This window comes from Denticeps clupeoides, chromosome 8 (genome assembly GCF_900700375.1).
Source record: "Denticeps clupeoides chromosome 8, fDenClu1.1, whole genome shotgun sequence".
Taxonomy (NCBI): domain Eukaryota; kingdom Metazoa; phylum Chordata; class Actinopteri; order Clupeiformes; family Denticipitidae; genus Denticeps; species Denticeps clupeoides.
This window is the reverse complement of record NC_041714.1, coordinates 12418739-12441718: the sequence shown is the minus strand read 5'-3', so window position 1 is coordinate 12441718 and position 22980 is coordinate 12418739. Positions and strand designations below refer to the sequence as shown.

At 44.1% G+C, this 22980-nt stretch overlaps 2 protein-coding genes across 8 annotated transcripts in view; one reads left to right on the top strand and one right to left on the bottom strand.

The window, feature by feature from the left end:
* The window catches only part of ccser2a (coiled-coil serine-rich protein 2a), a 45256-nt gene extending 30117 nt beyond the window's left edge, over positions 1 to 15139 (bottom strand). For 5 of the 7 annotated variants that reach the window (XM_028989731.1, XM_028989735.1, XM_028989734.1 and 2 more), the window contains exon 1: positions 14854 to 15139. The gene's annotated coding sequence lies outside the window, so the exon portion shown is untranslated. Of the gene's footprint in view, positions 1 to 143; positions 264 to 340; positions 396 to 7439; positions 7492 to 14853 lie in introns of those variants that run through there. The other 2 variants (XM_028989732.1, XM_028989733.1) reach the window with 2 other exon arrangements.
* Positions 15140 to 16390: 1251 nt separating this feature from the next.
* sparcl2 (SPARC-like 2) lies at positions 16391 to 21677 on the top strand. Its single transcript, XM_028989889.1, has 9 exons — positions 16391 to 16754; positions 16940 to 17042; positions 17545 to 17617; positions 17713 to 17824; positions 18088 to 18206; positions 18343 to 18497; positions 19727 to 19839; positions 20439 to 20533; positions 21365 to 21677. Exons 2-9 carry the CDS (start codon positions 16980 to 16982, stop codon positions 21415 to 21417), a joined length of 783 nt encoding a protein of 260 aa, XP_028845722.1. The 5' UTR covers positions 16391 to 16754; positions 16940 to 16979; the 3' UTR covers positions 21418 to 21677.
* The last annotated feature ends 1303 nt before the right edge of the window (positions 21678 to 22980 follow it).

Here is a 22980-nt window from a genome sequence, read left to right as displayed (position 1 = left end):
AACTTAAAACAGATTTAATGATTTGCCTCTGTAATTCTTATTTTACCTAAAACAAACTTATTAAGTATGACATTAAGTATATTTAGTCATACATAGCATAACTGTAATTCTTTTAAGTAATTTTTCCTTTGTTTTGTTCTTACTTCCCTATAAAATCCAAGTGTGTGCATGTTTGCAGGAATGAAAGTTGAGAGTCAATGCGTGATGAGATTACAAAGTCTCTCCATTAGTGAACCACCGTATCCTCCCAGGGGGCATGAAATCTGAAGACGGAGCAAAGAATAACTGACAGCACGCAGAGAGGAACAAAACATTAACCCAACGCTCCAGCTGCTCTTACCACTCTACTCTAGCAGGGTCAAGGTCCAGGGTCCCGAGGGGATTAGCAATTCAGGCTTACACACATACATTGCACACAGACAGACACACACCAACACACACATAGACAAAAGCATTTAAGTGCATGCAAAGGTAGTGGCACAATGTCACTTAAACAAGTGCTAAATACACATACACAAGGACCCTTGCAGACATGATTCAGTTTTTCCTCAGAAACAATAATAATAATAATAACCTTGTTTAAAAACAAAAGAAATAAAAAATCAAATGACTAAAACGAACATTTGTGATGATAAAAGTCAACAGGAATAGCTAAAAACTAGAAAAGCACCAAACCCATTTTGTGTATCGGATTGTGATTGGGTATCGGTAGCAGCCTGTTTCAGACCCAATATGCCGCCTCAGACTGAAACACATTGATTTGGCGTCTGTAGAGTGATGTTTCACTATTCCCAGCATCCTGTGAGCGCACTCTCAGATAAAGCTGGTTGCAGACCACACACGGCAAGGCAGCGCTCTGCAAATCACTGCACAGAACGCGTTCTAGCTGAATGCTGACCTCTGCGTTAACTACCTTTCCGGTGTGATGCCAAGTAAATTCAGGTTGGTATTTGGGGGGCCAAAGTCACAGTGGCACCCAGATGTGTGATGTGTGAGGAGCAGTATTGGTTTATTTTCGGTTGGAACATGGGACTGAAATTAGAACAGCAAAAGTATAAATCCCAACATGCTAGCATTGATCCAATGATACCAAATTGGTATTGATACTATCTATCACTACACATCTGATGCCTACAGACCTACTTTTAAATTTGTTAACTGAAATAATGAGGTATAATTATTATGAGGCGGCATGGTGAGGGTGGTTCCCTCACCATGTGATGCTTTAACTACACTAGGTAATACTTTTAGGTAAGCAGTTAGAGCAACAGGTCACCCTTGTTTTCTCTGGAGTCTCACATCAAAATTTGCTGATTCTTTTTGCGCTTGTTCAGTTCACATACTGATTTTTCGTGTTTGTCCTGTCCATTCTGGACATGTTTCAACCAAAAAAACTGGTGTACAAATATTACTTTTAATATTGTGTATTTAATAAATGTATTCATAAGTTTGTTATATTAAAGAATATATGTATTCAAGAAAAGAAAAAACATTTAAATGAATATTCAGGTCTCAAGCTCCTTTAAACATAACATAATAACAGTGTCCTCCCACAATAAGACAGTTTATTCATTAAAAACTGGTATCGGATTGGTAATCAGGATCGGCCAACATCCAAAGTCCAGTTGTGGGTATCGAAATGTTGGTGTTATATTAGATGTGCATGATCAAACAGAAAGAAATACAATACTCACATGAAGTTAGGGATATTTTTATTTACATGAGTGCCTTTCCTATTTGCTCTGAATTTGAATTAAATAAGTTCCCTTTGATTTTACTAATAATGTATGACATACATTTACATTTACGGCATTTGGCAGACGCCCTTATCCAGAGCGACTTACAACGTGAGAAGAAACACCATTTTCATTAGTTTAATATTTATTACCCCACAAATGGGATAGCCCCATATAACAAAAATTGACAATGTAGGTAACGGGTATTTTCTCCATTTGCTGCAATGTGTCAGGATTGCCTGCAGCTGGGCTCCACACCTGACTCAAATCCTGACACCCCATAAATGCCGGAAGTTTCCGCCCTTTCTGGGTCTCTGGCATTTTCGTGAACTCTGCACGAACTTGACCTGGTTTTGTTTCATATGTGTTTTGAGTTCTGGCAATCGCCACACGCCTACGGGTTAGTTTGTGTTTTTCCCTTTTATTTCCCGTTTTTGGCCACCGCGCCATTGTTTATTTGTATTTGTTTGTTGTTTGTATAATAAAAACCCCCTTCCCAGTATGTCAAACCTCTGCGCTTCCTTCCCCCGTAAGTCCGTAGTCGTGACAGAATGCCAGAGACCCCCCCAAAAGCGCAGAGGTGGAAAACAGAGGAGAAGAAACGCCGCGAAGGACGCAGCCCGGCGCGGCGAACGCGGACGCCAGGGGAGAGACGCGCCGCCCGTTCTGGTGGAGCGTTTTCTCCCCGAGAAGCCGTGGTACGCGGCGCCGCGTGATGACGTCACCCCCGGGAAACTCCGCGAAACCCGGAAGCGACAACGTCGGCGGGTGAGTGGGCGGAGCGAGGACGTTGGCGTCGGCAGCAGCGAGGAAGTGACGTGGGAAGCGAGCGCAGAAGATGCGACCCCCACGATCTTCGGCATGTCGAGCCAAGAACTCTGCGCTCTGCTGGCAAGGCTATCCGTGGACTGGGACGACACGGACGATGACGAGAGCACGGGAGACGAGAGTTGGGCTCCGCCCATCGCGCCAGTCTGCGATCGTCGCAAGGTCTGTGGGGACCCACGTCACTTCCAGGGGGGTGAGAAGTGGCAACAACGGCGGCGTCCCTCCAGCGAGGAGGTGGGCAGCCTCCAGCCCGAATGGCCAGAGTACTGCCCATGGGAGCTTATCGCGCCATGGGTCCAGGATGTCCGCAGGGTGGACGACCCTCGGAGTCACCGGTGGGAGGACACGGATGACGAAAGCGATGATGACGTGGATTTTCGGTGGGCGGTCGTTGCCGGGATGGCTCCGCCCAGCGTGCGCGTCCGAGATCATCGCGGCGTCCGTGATGACCCATGTGACTTCCGGGGGTACGAGGTTGACACGGACGACGACCAGGATGACGCCATTTGGGCAGTCGGTGCCGTGAAGGCTCCGCCCATCGCGCCCATCCAGGATCGTCACGAGGTCCGTGGAGACCCACGTCCCTCCCAGCAGTGTGAGGAAAGCTGGTGGAAGAGGGCGACGGGAGGTCGCCAGCCAGCAACTGCGCTGCCGGGACTGCCTCGCAGGGAATCCTCCATTCCTGCTCCAGTCGCCGACCCGCCTTCCCTCTGCCCGGACGTTCCCCAGTGAAATGGCAGCGCAGCACCAGCGCCCACACCTGCTGGAGAGGACGTCCACCCCCCTCCACACCACACACCTACCACCATCTCCACCCACGAGCCCAGCCCCGTGTGGGACAGCCCAATTGTCCTGGGACCCTTCAGTGGGGCAGCAGACACTGATAAGACCACCACCATCCTCTCGTGTCTGACTGGGTCAGCATGGGGCTGGAGCACAACCCTCTGGCAGCAGGGAGAGACAGACAGGAGTTTTCAGGACTTCCAGCAGAGACTGAGGGCGGAGTTTGATCGGCCAGAGCCTGAGCCAGGGATCGAACTCTGCCCCTCCACCACATCCAGCGCCAGTCAGGATCCGGGGCAAGAAGTCCCAGCACTGGTGGGCGACGAGAAGGTCGCACCTCCCGAGATCCTGGCTGTGCCCCCTGAGGAGGTCCCGGAGAGCCCAGAGAGGGAGCCAGCCCGAGGGACCGGGGCCGCCACGCCTGACCACGCCGGGGAGCCAGCCCGAGGGACCGGGTCCTCCAAGGGGAGGATACAGCAGGGCAGGAGCCCTGTGGTTGCCGCCGTCCGCCCCGCCGCCTCCACTGATGGTACTGTTGGGGCTCCGAGGACGTAGCCCTTGGAGGGGGGGCTCTGTCAGGATTGCCTGCAGCTGGGCTCCACACCTGACTCAAATCCTGACGCCCCATAAATGCCGGAAGTTTCCGCCCCTTCTGGGTCTCTGGCATTTTCGTGAACTCTCTGCACGAACTTGACCTGGTTTAGTTTTATGTGTTTTGAGTTCTGGCAATCGCCACACGCCTACGGGTTTGTTTCAGTTCTTTATTTACGTTAAACAGTTTTCGGCCACCGCGCCATTGTTTCTTTGAGTTTATTGTTTGTTTATAAATAAAACCCCTTCCCAGTATGTCAGACCTCTGCGCTTCCTTCCCCCGTAAGTCCGTAGTCGTGACACAATGACAGCTTGACCGTGACATCTCATGATGTTGTTCTGAGGCAATGTGTTCCACTCTTCCACAAATGCTACACGCAGTTCTGCCAGGTCATGTGGGCGTGGGGTATGATCATTCAGTCTCTGCTTCAACAGGTCTAACCCCATGCTCTATGGGGTTCAGGTCAGGGGACATTGATGGACATATGAGGCACTCCAACTTGCTGAAATTGAGCTGTGACACTTCTGCCACAATGTGGTGAAGCATTATCATCCATAAACAGAACGTTGGGGGTGTGCTGGCAGAATTGGGGTGGGATATGTGATGTCTCTGAGGTAAGAATGTGCAGTGACTGAGCCATTTACAATAACCATGTTGACCTCAGCATATCGCTCACCTCACCTTCTCCAGGAACGCTGACGCAAAACTTATCGGTGAACAGGACGGTAGAACACTGCTGCATATTCTAGGTCACATGGTCTTGTGACCACTGCAAACGTTCACGTGGTGTCTTGGTGTCAGTGGAGTCACCTGCAACGGTCGTCTGGCATTCAAGCCAAAGCGGTGGAGTCGGTTGCGAACGGTTTGTCGGGAAACCCTAGTACCCCTTGCATCTCGTAAAAAGGTCCTGCAGATGTGTGGCAGCTGTATTATGATGTCTGTCTGCATAGGTCCTTAGGTATCTGTCATCATTGTGGTCTGTCACTCAAGGGGCTCCACTCCTGGGTCTGTCATGAACTCTGCCAGTAGTTCTGTGTCTAGATGCAAGTCTGCTTGATACACACCAACAAAATCTGACTGCGTGCCACCAACCCGAAGACACGCCATGGCCAGGTGACGCTGCTCATCCATTAAGTGACATTGTGTGTTCATGGCTGTTTGAATGATGAACTTGGAATGAAATACTGACAATACCAGCTTTTTATATCAACAGAATGTTGAAATTGATGGCACATTGAGAGGTTGTCTCTTGGTATTGGCCCAATATAAGGTACACAATGAGACTATTACATGGAAAACACAAAATGAGGTGTGTCTATCACCCCAATACAATTCCCTCCATATCCCAAAAATGTCTGAAGTGAAAGCAATACAGTAAGTCTCTCACAATATCCCTAAATTATTGTGAGCAGTGTATATGTATTAGAGCAGACTTGCACTACCTCCCTCGCTATATTTATCTTGCTTTGCTTTTTTTGTTAATTAACGCTGGCACTGAGGTCTGGGCCTGGTCATTCTAGGCCCGTGGCCAACCCAGTGAGACATGAATGGACCTGGATGACACATTTAATTTCCTGGAATAAATTTCATTCAATATGATTTCTATTCAGTGAATTTTTAAACCTGGCCAACAGCCACCCTTGGCTTGACCAACTAAAAATTACAAATGCACTGTAATGTTTTTCACTGCGAAATGTAGGAGTGTGTAAACAATTTACATAATTGTAGCGATTCATATTCTAGCGATAAGGTTATTTCTACACAAACAAAAATGATGACGGCACCTTCTAGTAACACACTGACCTATAAATTGTTGTGTGATGATAATACGATTCTCACACATGATGGAGAGCGGGATGAATGACAGGCAGAGAGGAACGGCTCAGTCAGTCAGACTGTCCTAATCCTCTTCAGTCAGTCGTAATCAGGTCATCACAGCAGACTCATTCAAAGCCTCTTTACCACTACAACTTAAGTGTGGTGGTGTGTGTGTGTGTGTGTGTGTGTGTGTGTGTTTACTGCACCACCATTTGTTTACAAGGAATTATTACTTAATTGCACTCAACCAATTGCAGACACATCCTTCACTCTGTTTAGGCTGTAATTAAGTAACAGAGAACTGTCTCACTGCAACGTACCATTTTATATCAGTCTGCCCATTCCATCAGTCAAAATATCACACCAGTCTACTGCCCCAACACCTCCTTTCCTACATCCATCCTGCTCAACCAAGGCCAAGTGAGGTCTGAAATAAAAAAAAAGAACTTCCATTTGCTCAGTTCTCAACACTCTGACTGGCATAGCAATGCGGCACAGCAGATTAAAAGAATACTGGACAAGCACGTGTGCAATGCAGATATGGAGAAAACATGGTGCAGTGCCGGTGACCCAGTACACCATCTGTCACCGACCCCCAAAGGATCACACAAACAGATGGGGAGACAAACACTAACCTGCATTTTAACGTTCCATTCTGTATGTATGCATATATAAATATTCATCTGTATGAAGACTTTCTATCATTTCTTATTCTTTCTTGCATATTAGAGTACGTTTAACTATCTAGCTGTACCGACAAGGGATAAAATAGATAACAAAACGAATGAACTAACACTAATGGAAAATCTAATAAAAATAAAATCTAATTTTATAAACAATAAAACAAGATCAGTCCATGAAACTGTGTCAAAGACAAACCAACTGGACATCTTGCGGCGCAACAGGACAATCAGAACACAGCACATGAGAGTGAGAGCTCCAAGGCCCAAATCGATTAGTCACGGCAATGTCGGAGCCACAGCCACCGCCCGGTGTGATGGGAAGGTCGGGAATGGCCGTGGGAGATGAATAGATGGGGGAAATCAGAACACGCTCTGGGGCCTTTTCTGCACGAGTGCTTCTCTAAACCTGACAAAGCTACTCACTCCAGCTACCCTGACCAATACCGCCCTCAGCCGAATGTAGGCTACCATGCCACTGCACCACCCCCTATGCCGAAACCGTGATGGCATCTGTGCCAGTGCACAGAGATAAAGCCTCTATTCAGCACACTGCTCGTCTAAAACTGTGCCACTCGACATTTTAATCGCGTCTTTATTTATTGCTGGTCAATAATGTTCAAGATGTTTAGATACAGCAGATACAGCATGAGACTCAGACCAATCTTCTAGTGCATTGTTGGCACCAAAATCAACAGCATAGCCAAAACAAAACCAGTAAAATGTTAACAATGAGCAAAAAGGCTTGTTCTATCATAATTTGTTGCCATGTCGGCATTATATGTAACCGGCAGATATCTGGTTTCCTTAACCCATCATCATTAGTCGGTAATGTAATTAGCCCATGGAAAAGATTATTCATTGCCATGCAACCAAACAGTGTAGACTCATATAAGCACCAGAAAATACAGCAGATAAATCCACACTGTACCTGCCCGCAGAGGGAGAAATAAAACAAGCCTGCGTCCTCCCAACACACCCCTCGCATAATTAAAGAATTACCTTCGGTAGAGGAACTAGACAAGATCCTGTACTCTCACTGAGACCAGACAGAGGCAGGAAGCACATTAGCGCAGACATGCCCAGCCAGTTCCCCGACTCAGACCAAGGGCTGGGCTTTTTAATAGTGCTGTAATATTGATGGAGCCCCACCCAGCCAGACTAGAGTAGGGAACATCGGGTGCAGCAGAGAGTTGAGTTCAAGGAGCTGGAAAAAAATAGCTGTCTACTTCTTCCAAGTAGAGATATTTTAACAAAATAGAGGATCAAACAGCCGAACATAGTACATACTAGATGAAGGCTGATAAACGTATCTCATTAATAATACATAAAGAATTACACTTATATCATTGTATAGTGATCATAGTATTACAATGTGAAGTCTGTGGAAATGAACCATATAACAAAATACATGAATACATGAATCAGTAATCATCTGCAGGTTAGACAAAAAATAAATGCAATACCGAGGTCAAATACTATATGATGTCTTGAAGAGGCAGCATTGTCCTACATTCGTGCCAGTATGGTACAGTATGCTATACTGTACAATCATAAGGATGGATGAACATTTCCACCTGAAATTGATCTCTTTGAATGGAGAAAAACATTAGATAACTTGTCTGATGTTGAGCACGAACAAGGTACACACACATAACATCTTCATAGATAACCTAAACCTAGTCCAAAAGTCCATTCTGCTACTTCTAGACTTTCATGGTGTGAACCATGTGACTAAAGGAGTCAGTGGAATCTTATTTTGTTGGCCTTTTGTCAACCTATTTCGGATACAGAGTTCAGAAGTAAGCATTTAAAGGCCAGGGTCGTAACAACAGCAAATGAGAGGGGACACTTGAGCACATTATTGTCCAAAGCAGGCACATGGTCTCATTCACTAACACAGAAATACTGCATGACTGTCATGATCATGTGCTGGGTAAAAACTAAACCTTACTTAAAAAAGATAAAGGAAAGAAAAGTATTCTGATTAATTAGTTTCCACTGTCAAAAACGTAATAAATGCTAACTTGTTTCATTAATGGTAGTGTCCATTCAAAAAATTCAAATGTGTCTATTTCCTTCGAGATTGATAAAGTTTACTGAGTCTGACTTCTGATTGCCATATGCACAGAAGAAATTACAAATTCTTTGCTGTCCACATCCCAATGCAGATTTAAGAGTTTAATATAAATTAAAATAAAATAAGTGTGTCCATTATGTTCTGAACCAACATGAATGCATCCACTGATCATGTGCCACGGCAGCATCCACAAATGAAAAGCTTAGGCACTTGGAATCAAGGTTGCGGGTGGGGGGTACTTCAATCATAGCTCAGAAATGAAAGAAAAGTCGTTTGCACAGAACCTTTGGCACAGAAACCAAAAGAACTTGGAAGGATGACTGCTTGCTTGGAGGAGCAAGCAGTAGCTTCCTACCTACTCACATGTGAGATAGCAAGAATGCTTAAACTGGGCTTAACTAAAACTCTCAAGTGACTTCATTTACAAGACACACAAAAAGAAAACTCTATTTTATTCTCAATTTTATAAAAAGACAGAATAAACAGGAATGGCTCCAAAGCTCAGTTTTTAGGGCACTGGTCTCTGATCAAGTCTGATCCTTGCTTAGGGGATAAAACAGAACTTCTCCCTTTCTCCCGAATGTCAAAGCCCACGTCACAGAGCTCTTCAACAAAGAATAGAGAGAATGTGAACCAAAGTTGCAATACAATGACAGCAGTCTCCTCCGGTGTGTCTATGGGCACAGGTTACTGGGATTTACACTCTGCACAACAAGGCTCTGCATTGTTGTCCCTTCCCCACTGTGTTTCATAATCAAATTAATTCACTTTTCCAGCCCGCCCTTTATATGTTGGTTATCAGTAAAGCTTGCGTGGTCAACATATAAAAAAAATTGTAAAAAAAAAAAGGTAAAGAAAACTAAACTTGGATTTGTAATCAAAGCACCCTGCTATAAAATTCACTCTGCCTCCTGGAATGTGTCAGGACAAAGGACCTTGTCTGCATCACATTGTGTGTGTCCCCTGGTGAGACAGCATGTCCCCCACTGTCACACTTGAATACTGCATTCAAAACTGTTGTCCCAAAAGAATGATATAAGCAGCTTAACTGAGTCCTTTTTCACACTGGTTGGTTGCACCTTTAAAACTATTTGCTAATAAACTAAACTTTGAGGCTACAGGGATTTCTGATTAATCTATTGATAATGACATGAAAACTACTTGCCATCTCTTTCTGCAAAGATATGTGTATGGTGCGCTAAAACCTAAAACCTGACATATAATACAAATGTTTTTGAAAGAGCTTTATTTTTAGTTCTACATTCAATGCATTCATAAGCTAAAACACTACCACCCAATCACACATCTATCTACACATTAACACTGTGTGGTAAAAAAAAATATGACTACTTTGCCCTTTGAAGAAATGTTTTGCAGTCTTACAGTGGCAAATCTGCAAGAGTTAATGCAGATCCTGATGCAATAGAGACATCGTATAGCCCTGAGTCCCTGCAGTTCTCACTGAAGTAACACACAGACAACTGCAGCTTTCAATATATATCATTTAATGACTGGTAATATCATGGTAATGCCATTTTAAAAGGTAAAATGTGCCATACAAACATCCATGAGCATGATTTCCACCTTTTCACATTAAGCATTATGTCACCATAAAGAACCACTGCTTGGCTCTGAAGATCTGAAACAATGCTCCCAAAGCATCATACCCAACCAAACACAGTCAACACCTACAAGCAAATTCCGATGAGCAAGAAAAACCTTTCATAAAAAAGGAAATCCCCATATAGGAGCTAATTTCATGTGTCAGATGCTGGATGTAATGTATGGAAGTGCCAGGCTTGTCACGTTACTGAAATTTCAGACTCGATCACAGCAGTGAAAAATATATGCGTGGTGTGAAATTACATAATTGTAAAACACAGAGAGAAGGGAAGACACAGCCATTCTTATAGTTTAACTTACTTCAACAGTATTGATGGAAGTTATTAAAATATACATATTAGAGCAACTCTCAGTATTGATACCTCTCAAATATCTTCAGAGCCAGGGAAGGAGCTGCCCGCTGCAATGCCTGTTAAAAATTGTGCAACAGGCAGATGCGAAACTGGAATTTGAAAGTGAAGTGATTGTAATTGTGAAACACTGCAGCACAGCACACGGTCACACATCGAAATGTGTCCTCTGCTTTTAACCCTCACCCTTGGTGAGCAGTGGCCAGCCATGATGGGTGCCCGGGGAGCGGAGTGTGGTTACCGTGCTTTGCTCAGTGGCACCTTGGCGGATGAGGATTCGAACCAGCAATCTTCTGATTATGGGGCCTAACCGTTAGGCCACCCTTGCCCCTAAAAATCAGGGGAGTAAGTATGGTAAGTATGATTTAAGTACCAGTTACCACCAGTACCAGTTATTACTATAACACTCACTGCACCTTTCGTCAGACTAAAATGTGAAAAAAGGCCAAAGGGAAACTTTTCCAGGCACCATGGTTAATTATCACATCGGTAAACACAAATTTCCCTAATGATTTCAGTTCAACCCTAGAGACTGCAGATTAGCACGTAGCGCGGGTCAACATTCCCTCCTCTGATCCAATACACACATAAGCAAAACACCGGAACGTCCAAGCCACCGACATCTGCGGACCTTTGAGGCACATAGTGAAAATCTAATTAAAGAGGACGTAGCACAATGACAAATGATAAAACCAACCTACATTATTTACACATCTGTGTACATTGATTTTACTGTACTGGACAGTAAAAAGAAACTAATTGGTAAAATATGGTAATACGTTAAAAACTGTCACTGTCAGGGTACCCCCCCCCCCAGTATTTTTCATCTTAAAATAAAGACATTTTAATACCTTTTTAAGACCACTTTAAATGGAATTTAAATGGCCAACGTTGGACCATTGCTGGCATATGAAGGAACCAAGCCCTACAGGGGTGAAGGCCCTATTGTATGTATCCATATTGCCAGTAGCAGGACAACAAATTGCGAAGCTGTTATTGATAACTCGAACAGTCTTGAAATGGCAAGGCAACAAATTTACATATAATTTGCTGTGAAAAAATATATTTTAGTGCAGTAAACATTAACCAAACATCCTCCCTTTTCACAGACGTATTCGGGGTTGTCAAGGATCTGCATTTGAACATCTAATAAGGACATTATTATATGTTGAATGTGTTTCGTATTTTTCGCCCAAACCTGGTACCTATATGTGTCGTCACATTTCTAACATCCCTGTGGTCAAATGCATGAGAAAATGGATTTTATTTTTTTATTTGTGTCTTCTCACGTCCCAAACTTTTATGTGTATGAACATATGAGCATGCGTGAAAATTCCCGTGGGACCCGACACGTTCAGCCGTGCCGTGAGCCGCGTTGTACAAAATGCAGAATAATTACTCCTTTACCGAGCACAATATTAGTATAAATACAGGGCACTATATTTTTTTTATTCTCAGATTATGGGTCATGTCTCTGACAGTAGGGCCAAGCAGTGAAAATGCTGCCATTCATTGGAACTGGATGAATGACATCTTATTGTGGTGTATATGTGGTGTATATGTGATTAATATCAATTAATATGTTTATTAACCAGGAAAAATGTCAGACTTCTTCAAGTTTGTGTGAGCAAGAGGCATTCACCTTAAAGGCTGTCTGCTTGACAGATACATGGTTCAACACACACACACACACACACACACACACACAATTTCCCTGCCCTTCACCAACTGAGAAATCCTCCTGGGAAATCACACTGTCTAGAACGCATCCAAAGACATTTATTCAGCAGCAACAAAACAAGCTGGAAACTCCTCGGAAGTACAAACAGGAGCGCCGGTATCACTCACCAGCCCGCTTAATGAAGCCCGGCAGCTGGCCACCCATCACCACATGGCCGGCGCGGGTGTGGCGCCTCTGTGAAACTGTACACGCGTAACTGTAATGCTGCTATTCAATACGGATTGAAGGCCGGGCAATTACATTACTCAGCACTCAGAGCAGTCTGACATGATGGATACGTCCTCAAAAGCTATTAAATACATCACGGCCTCTGAGCACTGCACCGAAGCACGGCGGAGCTGGGTAATTCGACCTCGGGGGCACCATAATGGCCCACTGTGGAAATTTACCGCGCTGAAGCGCCGGTGTGCTTCAAGGGGAACCTGCTGGTTAAGACAAAAGTAAGGACACCCACATGAAGTCCACAATTACAAGTCAGTTGGGACTTTTCAGAGCGGCCACTTGGTCGAGACGGTCAGCTGCCGTGTGCCCTGGTGCCGCACGGCTGTCTCTCTCTCAAAAAAAAAAAACCACGTGGCGGAGAGAAACGAGCCACCTCCGGCCACCCACAAGAATGCCTTTCCTCATTTACGCTAATGCGTGCGGATGTGACGGGTTGACGACTTAACACCGTCTGGGTTATAAATGTTTCAGTCTACTCGTGTCAGGCATCAGCAGCCGCGCCGTCGCCAAGGTCAGCATGGCAGCAGGCAGTGAAAGTCCCCTGGCAGGATTTCACACATATCCGGACACTCGAGTGGGCAGCAACGTTCATGCCCAACAGCTGCATTGTGACATGCTAATACCGGTCAGGCCAATGCAATTACATTCATATGAATATTTAAAAGCCTAAATTGTCAGGTTTGGGGGCAACTGTGCAGAGAGAAAACCACCTTCATTACAACACAGTCAGGTTACAAAAGACAAAAGCCAAACTCGAACAAAGTGAAAGCAGGTAAAACAACCACTGATCATCCTCACAATCCAGGAAAGCAGAGCGTTTCCAAAGCTCAAATAAAACTCATCCTTCTCAAAAAGCACACACAAGACCCCCTGCGCCCCCCAAATGTCCATAAACACAGTCAGAATCAGAATCAGAAAACCTTATTAATCCCAAAGCTGTAGCTTATGCTACAACTGCACAGAGGGAAAGACATGCAACAAGTGCACAGAGAGACAGACATACATTTTTCAGTGTAAATGAAAAAAAAGCACTAAAAATAAGTATGTAGTAATGGCTAAAGCAGCATTGCACATTACGTAAGAGTTAAAAGTTAAGGGTCAATAAGTGAGTTATTGCACAGTAAAAAAAACAGCAAGAGGAGACACAGAAGAACAGCAGCAGAAGAATCATAATGCACAACCCCATGTTGTTTTACAGACGTACAGATAGTGAGTGTGAGGTAGAGAGAGAGGGAGAGAGAGGACTTATTCGGTGGAGCTTTTCAAACTTGTTAAGTCGATTGCTGAATAAACTCCTCTGCCCCTCCACAGCACCGTGCAGTGGGTGATCAGCATTTTCGATAATAGACTGCAGCTTTCCCAGCATCCTCTGCTCCGCCACAGTTTCCATCGCGTCCGTTTGCATTAGGCGTACCCCACGCGCAGACGGGCCGCCGCTAGCCCCTTAAACACAGCAGTGGGATCTGTTGTGCCCTGACTGCCACACTATCTATCCCCATGACTTCGCGGAGCCTTGTGGCCCAAAAAATAAAAAAAAAAAGTACAAAAGACAAACTCTCACCCAGAGAGAGAGAGAGAGAGAGAGAGAGAGAATGGGTTTTTTTTATTATTATAATTCATTCTAACCCAAAAGGAACTCGTACTAGCGAGAATAAAACAGTAACTACATATGTAGTTACTGCAGCCCGATCTGATCCATTTCAATAAAATAAATATTTGCAGAAAAGAACTGCAAGGTCGCTCACAACTCACATTATCATGAAATCCTGGAGCGACTGGAAGCCAAGATGAAAAGCCACAATAAAACCAATTAACCTTCCAAATGCCAAGGGCTGGATGTTAAACATTTTACCCTCCAATGCTGTGTATACTTCATGGATCAAGTAATGAAATATTATAAATGTGATAAACCAACAAGAGTGACAAATTCATAGGACTGAACTTATGTAATATGTGACTTTTTTTGTGTTTTTTTTTTCACCAGCCGTTACATAAATGGTTAGGAATAGGACTTTATTACACGGTCCAATAAATATTTCTGAGCATCTCTGACTCAGGAGCGCACACACACACACACACACACAGACACACACACACACACACACCGCAGGGCGCGCACGTTGCGTAAAGCGTGTTCGTGTGCCGGACATCAGCGAGCAGGCAGCAGCTGGCCATAACACGAACCGGACAAATTCTGACGAGCCGGTGACACGGGCCGGAGACACCTGTCCCGCGGAGAGGACCGCGCGTAATAAATACGCCACAGCTCGGGTATTAACATTTAGTTACTGTGGTTAACACAAATTCGCTCTTTACAATTCGACCGAACCTGCATAAAATGACCACAAAACAAATACATTCGACAGCAGAACTTCTTTTATGTATTTTTTTTCGCATTACCTTCGACGTCCGACCTCCTCTGCTCGGGTCCGCGGTTTGGGCGAGTGTAAGAACCACTCGCGTCTCAGAATTGAAGATAATTCTTCAAGCGTGTCCCCCAGTCCGCCATCCTCCACCGGGTCCACGGGGCGGAGCGGCCAAAAGTCACCCGTGTGCCGCAGACTCGTCCGTCCGTCCGTCCATCCGACACGGAAGCCCTCCTCGCAGCGGCGACGCAGGACGAGCGTCCTTCCCGCCCGCGGCCGTCCTCGCGAGCACCGGCGCGGCTGACGGTGACGTCAGAGCGTTTCCAAAATATCGCTGCTCGTGGCGAGCGTGCGCGCGACCAAGGATCTCGGGGACGCGCACGCAGAGGGACGTACTGATGCGCGCTGATCCGTTCACAGAAACTGGTGGTTTTTCACCAGGTCTTATCAAACATTTGTATAAGTAATAAAAATCAAAAGTCGATCGATAGGTTATTATTTTATCTAAGTATAAATTAATAATGTACAGCGCAGGTATCTTTAAGTCATTCCTGTCACAAATTTGTATATCGTTAGCAGGACATACACATGAAACTCAAATGAAAGACCTAAACGTGATAACATGTTTACAAAACATACGCTACATAGTTACAATACATGCCATAATACACTTCTCATGTGAGTGTGTGTGTGTGTGTGTCAGAGAGAGAGAGGGATAGAGAAAGAGAGAGAGAGGGGGGGGGGAGAGAGGAGTCAGGAAGAAAGTGCCGGCCTAATTTGTTCCAGTAAAATGGAGGAAACCTTTTAGCAGATGTCATGAAACTTTAATCTGGTGAGAAACCTGAGCACCCTTCAGACATCATCAAGGAGAATTTAGAAAAAGTAAGGTTCTAACAGGGAGGAAATGTAGACTTTTAAGTGGAGGGGGTGGAGTGTCCTTCCTTTTGAATGCTGAGATGTATTCTGCTGACCACTAGCTGGTACTGTTCAACATCTTATGGTTCAGTGGCATATACAGTACAGTCTTCATGGAGTATATTTTTATTTTATAATAATGGAGTATATTTTTATTTTATTTTTATAAAAATATGTGTATTTCTTTACAGCGTTCTAATACAGTATGTTATTATAAATCACAACAATCCTACAATAATTGTGATCATTATAATAACAATAATCAATTATGCAGTTCATTTCCAAATGTTAAATGCAATAAAATCAGGCCAGCAGAGGAAAGAATATACAGCATGTTGCATTAAGCATTGGCTTTTGTTCAACAACTGATCATTCACTGTTTTTGCTGTCCTGACACATTAAATCACTTAATTACAATGTAACTTAACAATAAATGAAACACATGGCTGAATATTTCTGAATGCAAAGATAGGCGAGCAAGCCAATGGTGAGGTTTACTGTAAGCAGTGAAAGACGGTACATAAAGTTATAGAGAAATGGTATGGAGGGATGGTTTTCATCAAATCTGGTACTGCTGGAGATTTACAGTTTGAGGAACGCGTGGATTCAGCCAGACACCACACCCCAAGAACACTCGAACTGGGGGAAAAAAGGACAGTACATAAATCACACTCTGGTCTAGATCCTCCCATCATTTTAGAATGTGACTTTATGCTGTTGTGTTCAGTAAAGTCGACCTCCACTGGTCATAATACAGACATTACAAGACAAAACTGAAGAGAGATATTGAAATTAGTCCAAAGATGTTAAAGCTGGGACAGGTGGAGACCAGAAGGAGGGCCAGATAAGGAGAGAGGGTAAAAATGACTATGGAATCAAGAAAAAAGCAAGCAGGAGCAGAAGGCTGTAAAAAAAGGATTAAGAGGTGGAGCAAAAAAGGAGAGAAAAGAGGGGCTATAGTTCTCGGTGGGAGAAGAAGAGTGAAAGAATATCTGACGACGATAACAAGACAAACACTTGGTAAGAGTTTAAACCCATTATCCAGTTGTTTCTATTCTGCCATTGCAGTAATATTGAGTAACATGACGTTTCTGAGAATTCATAAAATGGATCAGCAGTAAAAGTAGGATCTGACAATAAGAAAGTTCATGTTAAAATAAGCATATTAAAAAAGTGTTAAGTCTGCTTTGTATGTTTCACTTTAGTGCATCGTTGCCTGCCCGTGTTCAACCAGAAAACTTCACCATGCTGTTTACAGTCCGTCTGATCTTCCTCCTCATCTTAATCTCACAGCCTAATACAGTTGTGGTGAGAACCATCCATTCTGAAAACAGAGCAGTTTATTGCTGGGTCATGTAAAAACAAATCATGTCAGAATTTTTTTATAGCGTACATTAGCGTGAGTGTGTGTGTGTGTGTGTGTGTGTGTGTGTGTGTGTGGGGGGGGGGGGGGGCTAACAGAAAGCAAGAGAAAGAGAGAGAGAGAGAGCACATTCAAAACAGTAGCAGGCACCTGTTTCTCATACATGCCATACGCCGGGCTTGAATGCGTGACCTGGCACTCGCTTCAAAGTTAAAGGCGAGAAAAGGACTTACCGGTTTAAAGAGTCATCTAGGAATTCATCTCACTCACACAAACGCGCGAACCAGTGTGACATACTCGCGCTGTTACATGGTCACTTGCTCACACGTGAAATTACACGCATGCATTCTGGATTACATTCTGAGGAAGTCAGAGGAACAGCATGAACACCTGCTGCTTCGGCACTGCTTTATGTGTTTGTATGTAGGTTTTTTTTTTTTTTTTCAGGGAGGTAGGGCCCAGCGTAGGCAAAGGCAAGCAGAAGAGACCTTAAAGCCATATGTTGGTAGAGTGGACCCAGGTAAGATTTACAGCTTGTAAAGGTGTTTTTTTTAAATACTGTGTCTGACTACACGGGCGGTTTTCACCCTTCTTCTCTTTATTCCTGCTTTTCAGAAAAGTTGTGTGAGTTGTTAAAGTGCCACAGCCCTGTGGGCTCTTGGTGTCAGGTCGTACAAGAGGGTGGGCAACTTATCCCAAAGTGCAAGTGTCCTCAGACCTGTCCAAGGTGGGTGGTGAAAATAAAGTTAAACGTAAATGTGAACAAACATGTGTTAAATGAATACAACACTAGCCTCAATAAAAGTTATTAACATTCGCCGAGAACATAATATGCATCCCGATTGGAGCAAACGTGTCGAGAAGATTAATCTTCTCCTGAATACCTTGTGTTGTTGGAAAGTAAATAGCCATTCTCTTCCTCAGTCTAAGCAATGAGAAATGAGGAGCAGAGGAACTGCTGCTGGAGATGTGTGTGTTTGTCATTTTCAGGCAGGGGGTGCCAGTGTGCAGCGTTTTGGGAAAGTCGTACGCAACTGAATGTCTCCTGCACAAAGAAGCTTGCCGCAAGAGACAGCGCATCGGTCTCGCACATACTGGAGCCTGTTTTGGTAAAAACAAAACATGCACACACACACGCACACACACACACACACACACACACAGACTCATTTTTAATGACTGCATGTCCAGAGGAATGCACTGTGGTGTTACAAAAAAAAAAAAAAGTCTGAACATCCTGGCCAGTTCCAGTGGGTTCGTGTGCAGATGAGGAGTTTGGTCAGTTTCCATACCGCCTGATGGACTGGTTCCTTCTGCTGAGCCGAATGGGGCAGAGATACAGTCCTAGTCCCCCCTCCCAGGGCTGCCTGAGTCACACACAGCGCACTGAGCTGGCCCAGGTAACCAACGCTGCATGGCACCTACTGCACTAGTAGGTTCATTTACTGGTATGCAGGGACGAAAATGCATTTTAATGGAAAGACGTACGAACCTTCGTGAATAATAGTTTAGCATGTAAATTTCTCATTCTGTATAAACCACAACATTGTGTCTTATTAACATAACATTGTGAGGTGAATTAGAATCAGAATCACATTTATTGGCCAAGCGTGACACTGTCATAATCTAACCTTCCCCTTTCTTGAGAGGGACAGGTTCTGGATGGAGGGCAAGAAGACATTGATGATCTTGCCTCCTCTCTGTAGTTAGTAAGAGTTACTGAAGCTCACATTGTTGAACAGCTTAATGCTGGTTCCAATAGAAATGTGTCAGAACACACAGTACACAGTCTTGTGTATGAGTGTGTACCTGCAGACTAGTCAGGGTGCCCACATTCAAAAGCACCTTCAGTGAGCATCAGATCTAGACCCCAGAGCAATGGAAGATGGTAGCTTGGTCTGATTAATCATGTTTCCTTTACCTACGGTCCTGCGTTCATGTGGATCTAACATTAACACTTAACACCTACCTAAACGTGGAAATGTTATTCCCATACTGATGTGAACTATTCACTGCAATACATACGTATTATGTACCTACGTAAGCCTTGTGTAAGGCTCATCTCAAACAACATGTAGGGATGGAGGTGTGTTCTAAAACTGAGCACTACCTAAACTGATCTGGCATTACATGAAGCCTCGTGCTTTTCCGTATCACTACTGTTTGCTCTTGAAACGATGAAACGAAGTTCTTACGTAACGTTGTTTATCAGCAATAGCAGTATTTGTGGGTTTGGGAGCATCTCGCCCATGTGTTAAATGAACTTGATGGAATGTGATTAGATTGCCTTATGCTGTAGTGCTACTCTGTAAACAGTTTCTCTTGGCAGCTCCAACGAATGCCAGTGTAGCTGCAGCATAATGCAGCTTTGAAGAACAATGCTTTTGATCAATGTTCCTCTCCTGGTAATGGTGGTGTTTAAGATAGTTCATGTTTCAGCCTCCCTGTCATTTCACTCATTTCAGATGCAGATATATATAGATATAGATATGCATATAGATATGCATGTTGTCAATAATAATCAATAGGAGCTAAATTATTTAAGGGGTGGTAATATAATCAGCACGATCTTTTGACTGGACTATTTCAAAGGACCTGGTTATTATATGTGACTATATGCTCTGTTTAGAAACGATTTGTTCTGTTGGACCGGAACCAAGATGGGAAGCTGAGCAGACGGGACCTTAAAAAGCTGCAGTACAAACGGATGCCTTTGGAGCACTGTGCCAACAGATTCTTCCAGTGAGACAGACCCTCAGACCCCTGTGCACCCGAGCACTTTCGCACAAACACACTCACTTTCACACACAACATTGAAGTACTTTTGCTCTTACAGGCAATTTAGAGCGAGAACAAATCAACAGCCTTTTGGTGCAGTTTATTAGAAGCAAAAATGTTTTACTCTTGCTGCTCTTCTGTCCTTCACTCTGTCCTAATCCTTTTCTAAGCCGGTCCATTCTTATAACCGCTCATTACCGTCAGACCCCCACAGCTATATTACCACCCCTCCCAGTGCTGTTCTTCTATTCCACTCATCTACATATGCCCCCCTCTCTATGTCTCTCTCTCTCTCTCTCTCTCTCTAGCTTCCTCTCCTTCACTTTCTTATCTGAATGTCAGCTCATCGCGAGAAATGATAATGCTCATTTCCCACTGTGCCTCCCTTCTGTTTTTAATGTTACGAGTGCCCTTCAAACACGAGCACAGGACACTGTCTCTGGCTGCCTCGGCCGGTCTCTTTGTTCATGTCACCATATGCAAGCAGGCGTGTGGATTTGCATGTCTGTTTGTTTTTTTGTTATCAGCATTACTTAGTTGACATGTTGCGTCTGTGTGTCCAGGTCGTGTGACAAAAACAGGAACAACAAGGTGACCCTGAAGGAATGGACTTCATGTCTCGTCAGTCGCTCAGAGCGCTGGTTCCACCATTTCATGTGTGAGTCGCAATTCATACTATTAGACTAACTGACCTGTTAGTAATAGGCGTTCAATCAACCAGCCTCAACCAGCAGCTGACTTTAAACTGACCTTGGGTGATTACAAGGAAGGAAATTGCTCTGTAGGGCGCTCCAGGAAGGTGTGTATTCTGCTGTGGCTGCAATTCCCAGCTCTGGAGGCACCCATGCCAGCCCAAGCTTAATCGGGTTTTCTAAAAGGCTTAACATTGACAGAGGCTGGCTGGTTTGGAGTTTAGAAACAATGTGATATTGGCAGAATTGTTTAAACCTCATGCTATTTCAGGATGTTAACATGTGATATTGCTGTCTTATCACCATGCGTGTGCAGGACAGTTATACGGAGCAACGCAAATCGACTCCATTAAGCACAGAACTGCAGCTCGGCAGATGCAGAGTTCTAATTATCAAAAAATAAGAAGTGGCAGTATTGTTTCTCGGCTTTAATGAGCAGCAGTTTACTGCCGACAGTTGATGAGGCGCTGCATGATAGGTGCCTTTGTTATTTATGCCGCTGACAAGTGTTAAGCATTACAATATGGTGTTTCAAACATGCGGCCCATGTGATTCAGCTTATGAGGGGATTGATGAGGATCTAATAAGTTTGTGCAGATGGGTTGGCCAGCGAAACCCTAAAACTCTACAGAATGGTGCACAATGTTGCAGTAGTCATATTTATTGTTTATTATATTCCAATAATTGTACGTTCAGCCTCTTTAATCACTGTCTTTTTAAGGCTAGTCTCACACTTGTGAACAGCATGGGACAAACAGCTTGAGGAACACTGATTCCAATATCGCTCTCTTTCTCAGCCATGAAAATGGGCTCCCGCAAGTTGTGCTCCACCACGGCAAGCAACCCCTAACCTTGGGATGGGGGCAATTAGACGTCATTTCCACTGACTGCTGCATCTGTCATCACTCAAGATCCCATTTACAATGCCACGACCATGAACACGTTGTAGAAAACAATGCGAAAGAAATATTTTGACCTGACGTCAGAAACAAGAGAATCTGCAGTGCGACTGCATGCTCCCCCTGGTGGCGATGCTGCTGTAGAGCATCTACAATTCATTTGTAGCTGATGTGATAAAACTGAAGTGTAATAAAAGCCTTTGACCTTTCAGAGACAGTGAATGTGTGCAGTGTATTTGCTTGTGTGGGTTTATATGAGTAACTAAAAAGAAAGGAATGGGTTATTAAAAACAGGACACTATATGGATCACAAAAGCAATTACAGCTGAGGGTACGAGGAGAGAAAGGAAGATTGGGTCGGGTCTGAACGAGCAGCGCTAAATAAAAGAATATATATAACAGAGAGAGGATACCACTTAATAGGAAGATATAAAAAAGATTGGAACGCTATGAGGGAGATAAAACTGTGCGTGACCGGAGGAGAGAGAGAGAGATTAAAACAGAGGATAAATAGAGGGAGAAGAGAGAAAGATAGAACTGAGAAATAAAGAGTGATGGTTACAGCAGGCCAGAAAAAAGTAACGGGGTAATGGAATGGGAAGGGAGCAAACAGACTGATACAAGAAAAATGGATCTGAGATGAAAAAGATGGGGGAGGATATGTGAGAGGGGAGAACAGGGAAGTGTGAGAGGGAGAGTGGGAGAAGGTGTGAATGGAGGAAGGGAAAGAGAGCGAGAGAGAGAGAGAGAGAGAGAGAGAGAGAGAGAAAAGGAGGATCTGTACTTAACCAGGTCTTGGTTTAGTACTTTTGCGCACTTTTTTCAGGATGAAAACACACCGCTGGTGAACGTGTGTGTTCGTGTATTCATCTCAGACAAATAGACGTTTCTTTTATGCAGTATTTAGGTCTTCTGCAGCAAACTTTTGATCAGATCTGGTGTATGCTGCTCTCCTGCATTGTGATGCTGGGTGTCTCTGTCTGGGGTGGGTTTTGATGGTGCGCCGCGTTTTATTGTATTTAATTACGCCCTGCGCTGAAGAGTGCATTCTTTTTAGTTCACAGATCAATAGGGCGAGTTTCATGCCAGGGGTGAACTCTGTGTTTGGCGCAATTCTCTGGTCTAATTAGTCTCGTTTGCATTCAGTGCCCGAGGAGTGTGTGTGTGTGTGTGTGTGTGTGTGAGAGAGAGAGAGAGAGCGAGAGAGCAAGAGAGAGACTGAAATATTTTGAGACCCTCCCTAGTTCGTAAAACTAAAACAGGGCAACTAATGGCAGTTGACCCAGTCCTGCAGTTAATTTTGTGCGGCATTTGGAAAGTTAAAAAAAGTATTTATTCTAAAAAGGCCCGTAAGAAGAAAGCAAAAGTAGAGCAAGCTCTGTCAAAAATGTACACTCGCATTTATATGCTGAGCTTCCAAGCATGAAATCGAATCCCTGGAGAGAATGTGTGATGAAGACATGTAAGCAGGACCGCATGGGTGAAAAACAGCTCTGTTTAGGAACACGGCTCAG

Excerpts from the sequence above, each read along its gene's own strand:
- sparcl2 (XM_028989889.1), top strand. The coding sequence starts at position 16,980 with ATGCTGTTTACAGTCCGTCTGATCTTCCTCCTCATCTTAATCTCACAG. Across the intron at positions 17,618-17,712 it reads TGTTGGTAGAGTGGACCCAG|AAAAGTTGTGTGAGTTGTTA; the intron begins GTAAGATTTACA and ends CCTGCTTTTCAG. Across the intron at positions 18,498-19,726 it reads AGCGCACTGAGCTGGCCCAG|AAACGATTTGTTCTGTTGGA; the intron begins GTAACCAACGCT and ends TGCTCTGTTTAG.